This window comes from Genypterus blacodes, unplaced genomic scaffold (genome assembly GCF_046128005.1).
Source record: "Genypterus blacodes isolate CSIRO-AG114 ecotype Tasmania unplaced genomic scaffold, CSIRO-AGI_Gbla_v1 ptg000012l_1, whole genome shotgun sequence".
Taxonomy (NCBI): Eukaryota; Metazoa; Chordata; class Actinopteri; order Ophidiiformes; family Ophidiidae; genus Genypterus; species Genypterus blacodes.
The window spans coordinates 3533829-3548783 of record NW_027466826.1 but is presented as its reverse complement, the minus strand read 5'-3'; the positions used below and the strand labels follow the sequence as shown (position 1 = coordinate 3548783).

Genomic DNA, 14955 nt, shown 5'->3' with positions numbered 1-14955 from the left:
GTGAGCCCCAGGGTAACATCATAATAAGTGCTCCTTGTCCCTGTTCCCACAATGCAATTCTATAATTCATCTTAATTGAGAAAAACAAGCAAGCAAATGAGATCAGCGAAAGGATGCAAAGAGACTGGGATTGAGGGACCTAATGTATATTTTGTGTTTTTGAGAGCTGAGTGCAGGTCCTGAAAGTTGCAGAAATGTTTTTAGACTTTTTGACTTTCATATTAATTCTCTGCAATGCATTTTTAATCAGAATTTAGTAATAAATCAGTGACAGGTCATGCAAGAAAGCCCAATGTAACAAGGTGATGATTTATATTTTTGCACTTCCTGTAATATTTAACCATATAAATCATGTTAGGAATATCATGTTCAGGGTGTACAGACAGATAGAGAAGTAATTATGGGAAAATTCAGGTTTTGGTCTGGAAGTTAAGTCTGTAACTAGCAGTTTGAGGCAAACTTTTTCTTTCCTGATCATGAACTTCCACATATTCTAGCCCAGAGCACACATTTTCAGAAAATGTTGCAGTGCAGCCTTTGTTTTCACTCCTATTTATTTTATTTTCATCAATTTTCCCGCCTCTGTGTAATCTAGGCCAGTGGTCAAGCAGTTTTTAATCATTTTTCCAAACGTAAGAGCACTGGGGCATTCCGGAAATCCCAGGGGGGCTGTGGGGGGGAATGGACATAGTAATAATAAAAACAACACAAATCTAATCGGAATTATGCTCTAAAGAGATTAGGTCAGAATAATCCCATGGAGAAACACAAACAGGGAGAGGAGGCTGCTCTGATCAAACCAGGGACTGGAGCTGCATTGCCTTTGTATTAGATTCTGTCTCCTCATTGTGAGACTTCTGGAAAGTTTTGCTTAATTTTGGGTTTTTTCGTGAACGTGCATTCATTAAATGAAACCCTGCCAACTCCATTCCATTGTGGTATGAATTCACCGCCAAGAATTAAAATTAAGCAAATCTCTCCCACGACCTACATTCATTAAAACACATCATTACCCCTGGACCTGCAAGTTAAGTTCACCCAACAAAAATAATGTTCTTTAACAGCTCCCGGTCCTGATATGACATCTTCAAATCACTATTCTTTCGATTCAACAACAATATGAACCCCATAAGGCCTCAATTTGTAGTGATTTAAAACAGACAAATGCAACAACCTCCTGTTTGTGCAGCTCAAATCAAATCAACCCCCCCAGTGTTCCTGCTCTCAGAGGCCCCTCCCTCTGTGATGCATGGTGTCACTTAGATATTACGCCCTAGTCTCCACTCCCCCACACATTCTGACAAGAAGGCGAGCGGTCCAGAGCTCTCGAGCTGAAACACATCCGTTTATCTAAAATCTAAATAGATGTTCTAGAGACAAAATGTGCTGCTGGGGTCTCGCCAAGAAGCTCAAACCTGCACATTTTTGCTGTTGTAACGGCCATCATGATACATCTACAACTAATAGAGTGGACTAATCAATTACGATCGTTTCCTGAGTAGTTTGAACTCATTTCTTTCAGCCTAGGCCCTCCCTTTGTGAGAAAACAAGCTTATTTACTCTCAACAGTAATGAGAGTAAATTAGTGGGTGTGCCTGTTATTTCAGGTCACTAATTTCTACTTACAGACAGTTACAATTGTGTGATTGCAGTGATACTTACTTAATAATGGCCTACAGAAGGTGTGGCTGCAGCAGTTTAAAGTATCACTCAGAGCAGTGGAACAAGCTTCAAACCCTTGCAGTGCATGAACTATAAATGAAGTGACCATATTTAGAGCTCCCGACTGTGTTTTCCTGCTGATTTGCTGGAGCTACTGCTGGTGTTCCCAGCGTTGACCCTATGTGGTGCTGGTTCAGGGGTCAGAGCAGACAGGCCCCGATCGGACCTCCAGGTCACCGGCGTTCCTTTCTGTTCAGCACTCTATTGTTCCACAGCTGCATGGCTGCACCACTCCAGCTCTATTCACAGCTCATTCAGCAGCCTCAGCTAAGTGCAATAGTAGACTCCACTCTTTTGTCTGAGGCCGAGTCTGTTTGAGCTGCACCAGAACGTTCACTTCATCTCCCAGTGAGTTCAGAGAAACAGTTAACTCTCCATGAATAGAGGCGGATTTACACAAGGAGAAAGACACGTTAAACACATTCAGTCAAACTGCAGCTCTCAAACAGAGCTGCTTGACCCAAACGACCTTTTCTTAATGTTCAACCACAGTGGGTGACCTCTAGAGGCATTCAGCACTTGTCTGCAACTTGTAGATTCTTAACTAAACAACACATTTGAATCAACACCTATTTTATCATAGTAGCCAGGTGTAATTCCATTTCTCCTCTGCCAAGATTGTAAAAGAGGAGCATTAAACATTTTTTAATGTGAAAATGCACAAGGGACCAGTGGCATTGCCGCTCCTTAAGTATCGCATAAGTGTATGATCATGCACACAAAATGGCCGTATCACACTCAGTAAAAAAGCCATCTGGAGGCATCAGCACTTCTACGAGCAGAATTAAGTCAGAGTGCAATGACTTCCTCGTTTTAAGTGCCTCCAAAGAGCCTCATTATTACCTTCCCAGAATGCAAATGTGCTGTGGGCCAATTAGAGGTTGAGCCAATACCAATGTAAGCCCATAAAAATCAGCCCTTCCATAATCATTCAGCGATATGACTCATGGGTGAGATTGGAGCGCCGGCCTGTAAATGTGTCACCATTATGACTCTGTGCTTTAAATGAATGGAGGAGTCGTGTATTTCATTCCCACGGCGCTGGAGCCCAGCCACGCATATGTTCGTGTCACTGCTTCTAATGAAATAAATTGACTTGTGATAGTCCTTGTTAGGCCTCCGTAAGTGGCAGGTAAAGACAAGGGCCCTGCGGTGGATCAAAGGCAGTTAAACGTCTCCTTTTAGATTTCCCTGCACCCTATCAAGAGGTATTTAGCAGAGAAGGGGGGCACTTTTTTTTTGTTTTGCAGAGACAGACGCCCTCATCCAGGATGTCTCTGCGTAATTACACGCCAGAAGACCTTCGCTTCTCTCCTCCTCGCTGAGAGAGAGAGACAGAGATGAAAGACGGGAAAGACAGAGGCATGTAATCGCTCCTCCGACTGAAAGAGGGGGAGAGAAGAGGTGAGGAACACAGAGAGGAGGAGAACAAAAGGATGGTGAGTGGCGGCGGTGTTTTAATAAACCTCCTCTGTCTCTTGTTTACAGAATCCCTTCCTACCTCTCCCCCACTCCCCCCCTACCGCCCGCACCCTCTCTGACACACACACACATGCAGAGTCTCTCTTCAGCCGAGTCCTCCATTATTCTCAGAGTTGTCTGTTCTTCGCCTCAGGACAGATGTGTAAATTGTTGTGCTAATGTAAGACCCACTGCTGAGCGCTTTAGGGAGAAGGAGATTTACACACTCCACACCACTGCAGGAGTGTCACTCACAAACGTGCACTCTCCAGAGCAAAGAGAGAGAGCGACAGGACATTTCAGCACAAGACTGCATACACAGACACACACACACACACAGATATACACACAGGAGGAGTGGGTGGACACAGGCGACGTAAAGGCTCTCTCTCCGTCTGCCAGCGCCTTAATCTAACAAAAACCCTCCCTCACCGCATCGCAAAGGGTTTGTGAGGCGCAATGAAGTTACAATCTGTTGCTGTTCCACTACAAACATCCCAGCTGCAAAGACAGTTTTCCATTACACACACATTATTTCCTCCACGAGGGGCAAAACAACAGAGAGATACTTTTAATGACCTCCTACTCCTTTTTGAAATGATATCGGGGTCGTAACCTGAGAGATCAGCAAACTGTTTTTCATACAGTGTGTACAAAACACTTGTTGCTGGGTGCAGAGTGCCTTTAAGGGTTTAGGGAATTCATTCTGTGCGTTCTATCCCATGACATCATACAGTCGCCAAAGAAGTCAAACAGGAGTGACGAAGGATCTAAGTTACACCTCCCGTCTAAAACTATGTAATTACACTCTATCACCTCCAGCAAGAAAGTCATTAGTTTGTTAGGAAGTACAAAATGTTCACATATTTTAAAACGATAGTTCCCTCGGATCAATACAGTTGTTCCTGTCTCTTCAGATTAGCATATTAACAAAACATGACAAATCTTGTTCAGCCCTTCCAGTTGGTATTGTCCTGTAGTTTCCTGTTTCCTTACAGCTCCGCTCACATCCCTGCCAAGTTTCCATGACACTGGCTGACTGACTACGCCGCTCTGTCCATCTGCCTGATGGTACCGAGGCCTCTAAGGGGCTCCAAAAAACCCATCTGCTGAGGAACCTGCCAATCTGCCTGCCCGCCTGTCTGTCTGTCTGTCTGTCTGTCTGCCTGCCTCTCTGCAGGTATGTTTGTCTGTCCCTATGTGATATGTGTTGTTTTTATGGTGCAGTGTAGGAGGAGGGCAGGAGCTGGCAGCAGCGTGAAGGTTGAAGCTATAGACAGAGAGAAACTGCTGCTGTTTAATGACCCACTGTAACTACACCGATCCATCTCCACCAGCACGCCGCTGAAATGGCGTGGACATGGTGCTCGGCAGAAGACGGTATCAGGCTAAATAATAATCCTGCTCATCAGCCGGAGCCAATAGAATTACATCAAACATTTTTCACTTGCTGCTTTTCATGCATAAAAGTCCTACTTGGGTAGACACAAAACTATACAAATGACACTAATCATCAATATGACACTACAGAGCACAAGAAGAAAGATGCCACTCATCTACGGATCCATCAACATCTAAATGCAGTTTCTTTGTTTTGCCGCTGCGCCTCCTTTACCTGGGTTTACCCTTACACGTGTGTGTACAGAAACACATGCACACACACACACACACCCACACACACTCACACCACGTCGTGTTAGTGAGATGATAGGCGGCAAGTGAAGCTGAGCAACAGCAGCGCAAGCAGCAGAGGAGTCAGAGCGGAGACACCCTGAGTTAATGAACCCACACCAGTCAGCATGGCTGTCCATCTGCTTTCATAATCCCTGTAAACAGCAGGCCACGGGTGCAGCCCAACCAGATACACACACACACACACACACACACATACAAAACGCGTTCCTAAATATCCTATGTGCGTGTGTGTGGGATGAGGCGTCAGGAGAGGGGGGGGCAGGAAGGCTGACGGCTACGTTTCCCTGCCCACGTGTTCCCGCTCAACTCACCAGCTAATCTCAGCCGAGAGGCGGAGGGGTGAGCGTGAGGTCGGACGTTTAGCCCATCTGGTCAGCAGCAGGTAAGAGGCCACTGACTGACGACGGACGCTGACATGCGTGTGAGCTTGTTCACTTAACAACGTAACTTTAATTACATGCAGGCACAGCTGCTACGTAACGCAGAGCACGTGGCGCTCATTTACAACAAAGTGCCATGACTCAGAGCCGGTGACGTCTCGCAGCATTTACCTGGTAAATGCAGCAGGGGAATAACTGATGTTTCCTCCTGTGCAATCAGGAAGGCTGCCAGAGAGAGAGAGCGAGAGAGAGAGAGAGAGAGAGAAGGAGAGGAGGGTGTGTGCACAACGGTTTGCTGATTGAGACTAGGAGTGTGACCCTGCCATGACCCATAGAGAAAAAGGTGTGATACTTAAGTAATGCAGCTGGCTTTACATCAGCATACACCCATCATGCACGCACGCACGCACGCACGCACGCACGCACGCACGCACGCACGCACGCACGCACACACAAACCCAGCCAAGAGAAGCCTGCCATCCCTGGATTGAGACCTGCATCCAAGGTGAGAACAGAATTTTTTTCTCTCTGAGGCTTCCAGTCAAAAGCCTCCAGGGATGAAAGAATTAAGTCCTCGAGCTGAAGATGGGAGGAGGAATTAAAGGACGGATGAGCGCAAATGCTGTCTTTCACTCTTTTTCTCCTCACTTTGTCATGGTTGTGATCCAAGAGTGTCGGAGCAGCAACGGAGGATTACTGTCCCTGTGGCGTGTTTGCCTGTGTATGCGTGTGCATATGTTTGGGGATGAAGCGAGGCAGACCTCTGCTTTGACAAAGGAGAGGAAAGGAAAGGAAAGAAAAGGAAAGGAAAGGAAAGGAAAGGGAAGGGAAGGGAAGGGAAGGGAAGGAAAGGAGAGGTTTGTGTGTGTTGCTGTTGACGTCTGATTAAGTGGCCAATCCAATCACCAATCACTGCTCAATTACTGAGGGAAGGGAGGCTGCTGAGACAAATATTGTGATTTAACGCAACACACACAATCACACACACACACACAGACACACACGCACACAATACCACACTTTTGATATGTAGCCAATCACAGAAATTCCACCCTCTCTCTCTCTCACACGCACGCACACACGGAAAATAGTACAGCAGCGCACATTTGATATGTAGCCAATCGCACAAATGCCACCTTCGTTCTCACACACACACACACACACACACATACAATAAGCATCATTCGCCTTGATTTGAAACGTGAGGGAGGAAAACCAAATATCTGAAAGTCCTGCTGTTGCCTAGCTGCCTGACACACAGACAGAAGGATGCAGAATCATTTCCGTTTGCTCTCTCAGTCCCATACAGACACACACACACGCACACGCACACACACACACGTATGTTCAACACCCGTCTCTCCGGGGAGGTCTGTGTGTCATTCCCCTACTTTGGACACACCAGCTGCTCAGTGTGTGCTCTCCAGTGTTAAGGCCCCCATCCCACCACACACAGGCCCCAGGCAGCACCCACATCCACTCATACAGAAGCATGACAAAGCCCCCCGCTCCTCCTCTTTCTTTACCTACCCACGACAAAACCCCAACGCCCCCCACCTTCTTAAGCACCCCGAGGGCAGATGGGACCCTAATAAGCGTTACACTCAGAGAAATGGGATTCTTCACGGTGCCTTCTAAAGAGCAATTCCCAAACTCCGCCAGGGAGGCGAGCTTGAAAAGGAAGATATGACGGAGCGAGAGCGATACGGACGAGGTCGGCGTATATGAGACTGTAAAGCTATAAATACGTCTGAGGAGGCTATCAAAAGGTGCAGGGAGGAGGACGGGGGAACAGGGAGAAGTGGAGGCACTTGATGGAAGTACATGTGAGGAGATGCAAACTACAAAACTGATGTATGACGAATGACACGATCTCTCACTGAGATGAATTTCCGGGCGAGTCTCCAAACTATGCTTGGTCATGAAGAGTCTCCACAGGATTTCCTCCCCATCAAATCAAAGCAGAGAAAGAGAAAACAATATGAAATTTGAAATTGTCTTTTTGTTGTTGTAGGTCTTACGACTCCTCCGCGTTTCTTGTCTCCCGCCGTCTTGCGCTCCACGCTGCTGTCATTCCTACTGCAACAGGATCTGGACTCTGACAGGTCCTCATATATCTCTCAGATGCTTTGCATAAGTGATGTTCAAAAACTGTTACATACGCAATGATCTCCAGTCTATTATTACTCAAAGCCACAGACGCACTTGGATGCATACACGAGCATTAACAGATTGGATATGGTTTCAGCTCTGAGTGGACTTGGCTCGAGCTCCTTCTTGAAGAATAAAAAGCCTCTGCTAAGAAGATGAGGAGAATCTGGAGAGCTCCTTTATGCAGGAGGACACACGCAGAGCGCTGGACCACAGTGCAGCCCATCAAGAACTGACACTGCCTCTGATCTATGGAGCAAACAGCTACCAGTTTCACTCTGTGTGTGTGTGTGTGTGTGTGTGTGTGTGTGTGTTGGAGTAAGGGGGTTGCTCAGGACCCAGTGTGACCCCCTATCGTGACTGCTGATCCGATTGGTCACGATGCTCTGAGTGCTGCTGAGATCTTAAATGAAATTCCTGCACTCGCTCACTCCTCCCGGGTGACCCAGCAGGTTTTTCCACCATTATACATATAAATGGTATTTCTTCATCAGAGGATGTTGCTCCTTCTTGCATATATGCGTGTGTGTGTGTGCGAAAGTGTGTGTGTGTGTGTGTGTGCGCTCTTATCCCTTAGATGTCAGATGCCACTGAACATGTCTGAGCAAATCAATCATTATGAGATTTAGAGGAGCAGTCTGGAAACGGTGTCACAAGACACACCTATAAACATGAAAACACACACACACAACACAACAACAACTCCCGGTAAAGCTGTGAATGAGTGTTGAGTGTTGAGTGTGTGTGTGTGTGTGTGTGTGTGTGTGTGTGTGTGTGTGTGTGTGTGTGTGTGAAGTCTCCCTCACCCCACACAGAGGGGCAGAAAAAGCTCTCTGGTCTCTTCTATTCATCTGCAGCACAATGGAACCCCACAGAGGTTTTCTTCCTGTTTCCCTGTCTGCCCCACCCATCTCCTCCCCCCCGCCCCCCCGCCCCTCCAGGGCAGGATCTCGAGGCAGGGGGCACCCCGTCCTACCGGCCCAACCACTCAGCTCCCATCTGCCACCAAAAAATTCTCCCTCCTCCATCCATCCATCCATCTCTTTCACCCCGAGCTCAACTTTTTCTCAACACCAGTGCCAAACTGTTTGTGCTCGGAAAGGAAACAAGAATGGAAGAATTCCCCTCAAAGCACTGACGGACTGAAATGTGCTGCGTGATGGAAACACGGCTGACTTAAATAGCTTTCTTTGATGACACGCACATATTTTGATGCGCACAAAAGAAGGATCGGTGTGTGTAGTTTGTAACAGACATCGGGTTGAACTGTATCGATTAAGCCATTACTGCCACCAGATCCTAAACACTTTCAGAACATATCGCCTCTAAAGACACCACTAATGACCCGTGCTTAAAACTATATTCATCTTCAGCCTACGTATCTCTCCACCAAACTTTCTTCTTCTGCTAATTCCACCTCCCGTTCTTTATAGTCAGCTTCCTCCTCCATTTGCCTCAGCGCTCTGTCTTCCAACAGAGCCGCTGCTGTTTGCTGCAGATTTATGGTCCAGCCTAACATGCTCAGTATTGGCAAAGCATTAAACATGTCTACTCTTAATACTGTGAGCTCTCTCCATCGATAAGAGCCTTAATAAAAACATCCCCTGGTGGATTTGTGTGTCTCTTCTTCACTTTCCGCTCTCTACATCCCTCCTCCTCGAATATCTCTCCGTCTTCACCGCCGGTTCTCCTGCTGATTTCTCCTCCTTCTCACCTGGTTTCTACGCACATCATTTCCCTTCCTCTTGTTTTTACACCTATTTCTTCCTCTCCTCCTTTCGCTGCCACAGTCCCTGGCCTGTGCCAGAGGCTTAATGATGCTTGAATGCCACTGCTATGGAGTTTTCTTCTACATTCTTTTCTCATAAAGGACATTTAAAAGCCATGCCCCGAAATCAATCTATCTCAATGTGTCTCTCACTGATTTATTCCTCTTCCATCTCTTCTTTCTACTTTCAGATGATAATGTTACCCTGTGTAACCCCTCTCCTTGTTTAGTTCACACACACTTCCTCTCGCAAACACCCCTGGGCTGCAATTGGCACGCTTGCGCCAACTGCCAGTCTTTTATCTGCTCTATAAATGCCTATTGGTCCTCTATAACCGTTCACGACCCCCAGTAGTCATCCAGGTCAGTTATGCTGATGAGAACCAAGCAGATGTTCTCCTCCCACTTTTTTCTCCTTTTGCTGTCTCTGATGCAATGTGAAGGATCTGAGCATCATAAGCACATTTTAAATATTAACAAAGACCACTTTGCACATATGAATAATACAGCAGGAGAGGGCAGTGGCTAGCCAGCGATCCCATCCCCTGCCGCCTGATGGCCATAAAACTAATGCACTGCTCCGGGACAGAGTGTGGCCTGGTCTCGTCTGCCAGCAGTATTTGCCTCAGGAACTAGTCTGGCCCATGGCAAGGCCCAAAGAGAGCTGTCTGTCTGTTTATCTATCATGGTGTCCAACCACCTGTCCAAATCTCTGCAGATGCAACAGCCTGGCAGTGTTTTTGTTTTGACTGTGTGTTTCAGAGACGCTTTAATCTAATCTGACATCTCAATCTGTTGAGCATCTTTGAAGCCAAATCTCCTTTGGTGTGTGTTGGAGATCAGCTTTGTTGTCACATTCTTCTCTTTTCTTTTCACGCATCTGCAATTCATACAGGAAACGGCAAATTTCCACCGACTGAAACTGCTGAGCAGAGCAAACGTATACTTCATGTTCGCTTTATTAAGGGACGTCATACTTGGTTGGGTTTTCTTGCAGACGCTGCACTAATATTCCAGAGTATTCCCACACTTAACACAATGAGACAGCATGTCCCAGAATAGTGTCACTATTCAGTCAGCCCTCTATGGGAGTGTCTAACATGCTACGCTTCCTAACTCTGAACACTCAACTGCCCCTTCGCCACTCTCCAACTCGCACTCCTCCTGTCCTCATCTCCCAGTCTGGACCCCCCCCCCCCCCTAACCAGCACATACTGGGCACCTGGTTTTTGTCCATTTTAATCCTGGCCACAAACACACACTCCATATGTTAGGTTTCCTAATTCTGATTAAGTCATTAATAACAATTGCACACACACACACACACACACACACACACACACACACACACACACACACACACACACACACACACACACACACACACACACACACACACACACACACTGGGAAAGGCAATGGCCAGCAAGGAAGTTACTCCAGACAGAAGTGTTCCTGGCAGTCAGAGTAATTAATGTGTATGTCAACACAGAAAGAGGAGCACCATGGCAGAAATGTGAGCTCAGCACATCCACCATACAGGCAGAGACTGAGACAGGAGGAACGGGAGTCGTGGGGAAAAAGGTATACAGATAATGGGAGAGAAGATAAATGCAATCTGTCTGTCCCATCATGCATTCCCTAAATATATCTCTGCCTTCCTCTCTCCCAAGACTCAAACTTTACTAGGGCACACTGAGCTATTGTCCCCTGATGTTGCCTCCTCCCTGCTCTCCTCCCCTAACAGGACCTCACTGCAATCCTCCTCTGTTTACACCGCCGTTTCTCATGTAAGGATTTCGGAACACTCCACAATTTTAATAAACGTAAGCTGCTTTTCTGCTCCGCCTGTTCTGGGAGAAACACACACAGAAGGACCTTGGGAAGTGCAGCAGCGGTTCTTAATGACACCTGCAGTGATATCCACAGACCTGTGCACATGGCCTCTGTATCCCCACAAGATTACCTTTCATTTGGAAGAATCGTCTTCTTCAGCGTGTCAACAGAGTCAGATTTACTCCTTGAAGTGGCCTTTCAGTAAAGCTCTGCACTGATTGTTCTTTTTTTCCCCCCTCCCTACTGTCCACCGAGATTAATCCACAATCCGTTAAACCCTCAGATTCCTGCTTTATATTTCAATCTGATTTGACAAAAGGGAGGCCGGGAGATGTAGAGGGAAATGTCCAGATACACACAGCAGCAGGTCACACCGAATGAAATCATTAAAGCTAAGAGGACAGTGGACAGTGTCACCTTGGTGTCCAGGTTCTGTCACATTAGCTCACCAAGAGTGACCTGAGTGCCAGCTGATTTCATCTCCATTAGAGCTGGAGCTGCTGCCTTTGATGGCATTAACGCCTGGGCAATCTAATGATAAGACCCCATCAAAGCCTGAGGTGTCCATCGCTTCAGCAGAATATACTGGTACTACTAATAAAACATAATAATCAAATATCACAAGTAGTTTTTAATGACCTGAGTGAATTCAGTGCTCCAGATTACACATTTTAAAACCCCACATTCAAACATATCTCGCTTCAATTTCGCTCTCTCGTCTCAAATGTGTCTTAATTTTCTGTTATGTTTTACTTTTCACAAGACAAGAAGCGAAATCCGTAATTACTCTGTGCGCACTGGGGCACTTTGATTTTTCCGCTCAAAGTAGAAAACGGGGGAGCACCAAGAGTGTGTGAGAGTGTGTGAGAGTGAACACTCGACCGGGCAGCAGGCTTCCACACACCCCTGCGTTTTGAATTGAACAATCCCGAAGCATCTCTATATAATTCCCAATGAATCTGATTTTTTAATTAAAATGTAACTTCCAGCCTGGGGGAGTTTCAGTAAAAGCAGAAAGTCAAATTGCTTTCTTATTACTAATAGATCTCTCATAAAAGTGCATGTGGCGTTTCACTTTTATTCACTATAGTCCACAGAGACGTAAATATCAAAGCTTACCTGTGTCAGAAGCGACATGTCCTCCGAGCAAGAGGAGAACCAGCAGAGGACCGAGACGTTGGTCGCGGTGCATCCGAGCAGAGGGCATCTTTGCGGGTTACGCCGCTGCGAAATGTCCCGGTGGTGCACACAGCGTAACCTGCAGCACACTGCCGCACCAAGTGGCACTTCTCCAACAAAGTCTGTCCCTCCGAAGAAATATCAATGTAAAGGGAAATCTTTACACGCCGATGAGTCCATTAACTGAAGTAAATAAGCAATAAGTCTTGGTTCTCGATTCACATCCGTCAAGCAGCGTGAGAATGTCCGATCTCCCCCTTTTTTCCTTCCGCAATTAAACTTTTAAGAAGCCGGTGATCGCAACAGCGTATGAGTGCTCGGAGACAATGTGACGGGACTGTTCCAGGTGGCTGTCCTGTCCCGCGTCCCTCAGCATGACGAGGACCCCCCAAAAGCGCAGATCTGTTCCACAAAAGTCACCAAAAAGTTGAGCGCATCATGGTCGCGGCTGAACAGAGCGAAAGAAACAGGAGAGCCGGAGATTCCAAGCGAAACGAAACTTGATTCCCGACCATAAGATCTGAGTATGAAGTGAAGCTGCCTCCGCCTCAGTCTGGACTCTGGACTCTGGACCACCGCTTTGGGGCCCCTGGGTGTCTTGATCTCTCCCCTGTCCGCAAAGTGTAAACAAGAACACGGGGGGGGAATCGACGCGGAGCGCGATGCCAGCCTCCGGACTACCAGTCCCCGCCCGACCAATCACACACCATCGTCCACCTTCCTCCTCCTCTCAGAGTGAAGGCTGAACAAGTGAAGGTAAACTAGAAGAGAGAGAGAGAGAGAGAGGGAGAGAGAGAGAGGAGGAAAAAGATGGGAGGGGAGAGATGGAAAACCCGGACCCCAGAGCGTCTTGCTCCGGCGTGGAATCAGCCACTTTGGAGGCAGTGACGTTTTAAAATGCAGCTGAGTTTAAGTTTGTTACTTTAAATAACCATCTATCTATCTATCTATCTATCTATCTATCTATCTATCTATCTATCTATCTATCTATCTATCTATCTATCTATCTATCTATCTATCTATCTATCTATCTATCTATCTATCTATCTATCTATCTATCTATCTATCTATCTATCTATCTACTCTATAATCCGGTGTATTCCAGTCATGTCTATCTAACAGATGTGTGGGATTATGTGAGCATATTTATTTGCTGTCAATCCGCGCGTCCTGCGTTCCCATCCATCGGATACTCTTCACTACTCACGATGGCCACAAGAGGGCGCCCTTTCATATAGAGCCTCTTCTAAATAGAGCGCGGGGGGAGATAACAGAGTGGACCGTCCGCACCATCCTTCATAATGAGTGGGCCGTGGAAGTGGTGATCTCTGATTGGTGAGTGGACATTGGTTTGTTGTTGGAGTTAGTGATGATGATTGGTTTTGACTTTTAAAAGCAGTTATGACACAGTCTGTTTCCTCATTACCTCACTAGATTCCCTTCACAACACAAGTTGGAAAGGTAATTGTTGGGATCTATTCAGTGAATTTGGAATAATGGCATATTTATTGGTGTTATAAAAGCAAAGTGGTGTTTTTGCATTGTGTTTCATACAGGTAACCAACCAGGCAGCTGTCTTTTGGCCTAGTTTCAGTAGGTGGCGCTCTGTTCTGTCTGTCAGGTATCATCACTTGAACTAACCTCTCTTCTTCTTTGGTTCAACAAACAATCCCCCTGTCAAAGCTGCTGGAAGCTTCAAATCCAGCGGGCATCAGATGTTGTCTGGCTTTATTTCTTCTTCCTCTAAAGTTGGCAATAAAGCAAAAGTGACATTTATACTTTGAAAATGCCACACATAATTACTTTTTGGCCCTCTGTCACATTACTCTTAATGAGCAATATCACTGCCTTGAATGCACCGAGTTTAGAATCCAGTCCCTTTTGTCGCTGAGTCACGTGGACGGTGAGGAAAATGTTTTGACCCAGCTTGGCATCCACGCTGAGATGGGATAAAGGATGTTAACTGTTTCCAAATTAAATAAAAGGCTTAAGAGTAAATGTGAACAAACACCTTGTTTTCCAATTTTGGTGGGGCAGAGACTAGAGAGAGAGAGATGCCTGCAGCTCCTTCTAAGATATGAGAGTTATCTTCTGCACTCCGCTCAAATCCAACTTCAAAGGTCATAATCCATCTGGACACGATGTATCTCTCATGTCTTCCGATGAGAGTTATGTTAGTTTCCTGAAGCACAGGATCCAGTTTGTATTGTTTATTTATTCTCTAAGTCTTCAATGTGACTGGGGGGAGAGAGAGAGAGAGACAGAGAGAGGAGAGAGACAGGGCTGGTGCCAGACATTGACAGAGACTGATATAGTTAACACATGAAATGAGAGTCTGGAGGTTGTGTGTGTGTGTGTGTGTGTGTGTGTGCGACAACTATTTTTGCTTGTGGTGCTGCAAATGCGTTTTGTTTCTGCATGTCTGTACACGTTTTAGTTTGTGATTGTGTAACTGTGTACTGACTCAATGTATTCTTACATTATATGACATCATCCCCAATCATTGTAGATCATGTATTTAATTGTATCACTCAATGGTTTTTCTCAGTGTGTGTGTGGGTGTGTGTCTGTGTGTCTGGGGGAGTCAAAAAGGGATAATGAGCTCGTTCCACAGTTGTCTTTGGTGACGCGTCTCCAACCTTGATGAGGTCGTGCGAGGCGGTAACAGTTTTTGTTAGAACAGCTTGCTCTAATTAAATAGTTTGCCCTTCTTGCCTTCTTTCAACACATATCTTCAATTATTACCAAGATGGTGACAGTGTT

At 46.2% G+C, this 14955-nt stretch overlaps 1 protein-coding gene across 1 annotated transcript in view; it reads right to left on the bottom strand.

The window, feature by feature from the left end:
- The window catches only part of unc5b (unc-5 netrin receptor B), a 47433-nt gene extending 34525 nt beyond the window's left edge, over positions 1-12908 (bottom strand). Inside the window, exon 1 of the mRNA XM_076166619.1 lies at positions 12133-12908. Coding sequence (XP_076022734.1) covers positions 12133-12220 — 88 coding nt within the window. The 5' untranslated portion in view covers positions 12221-12908. The remainder of the gene's footprint in view (positions 1-12132) is intronic.
- Positions 12909-14955: the final 2047 nt, after the last annotated feature.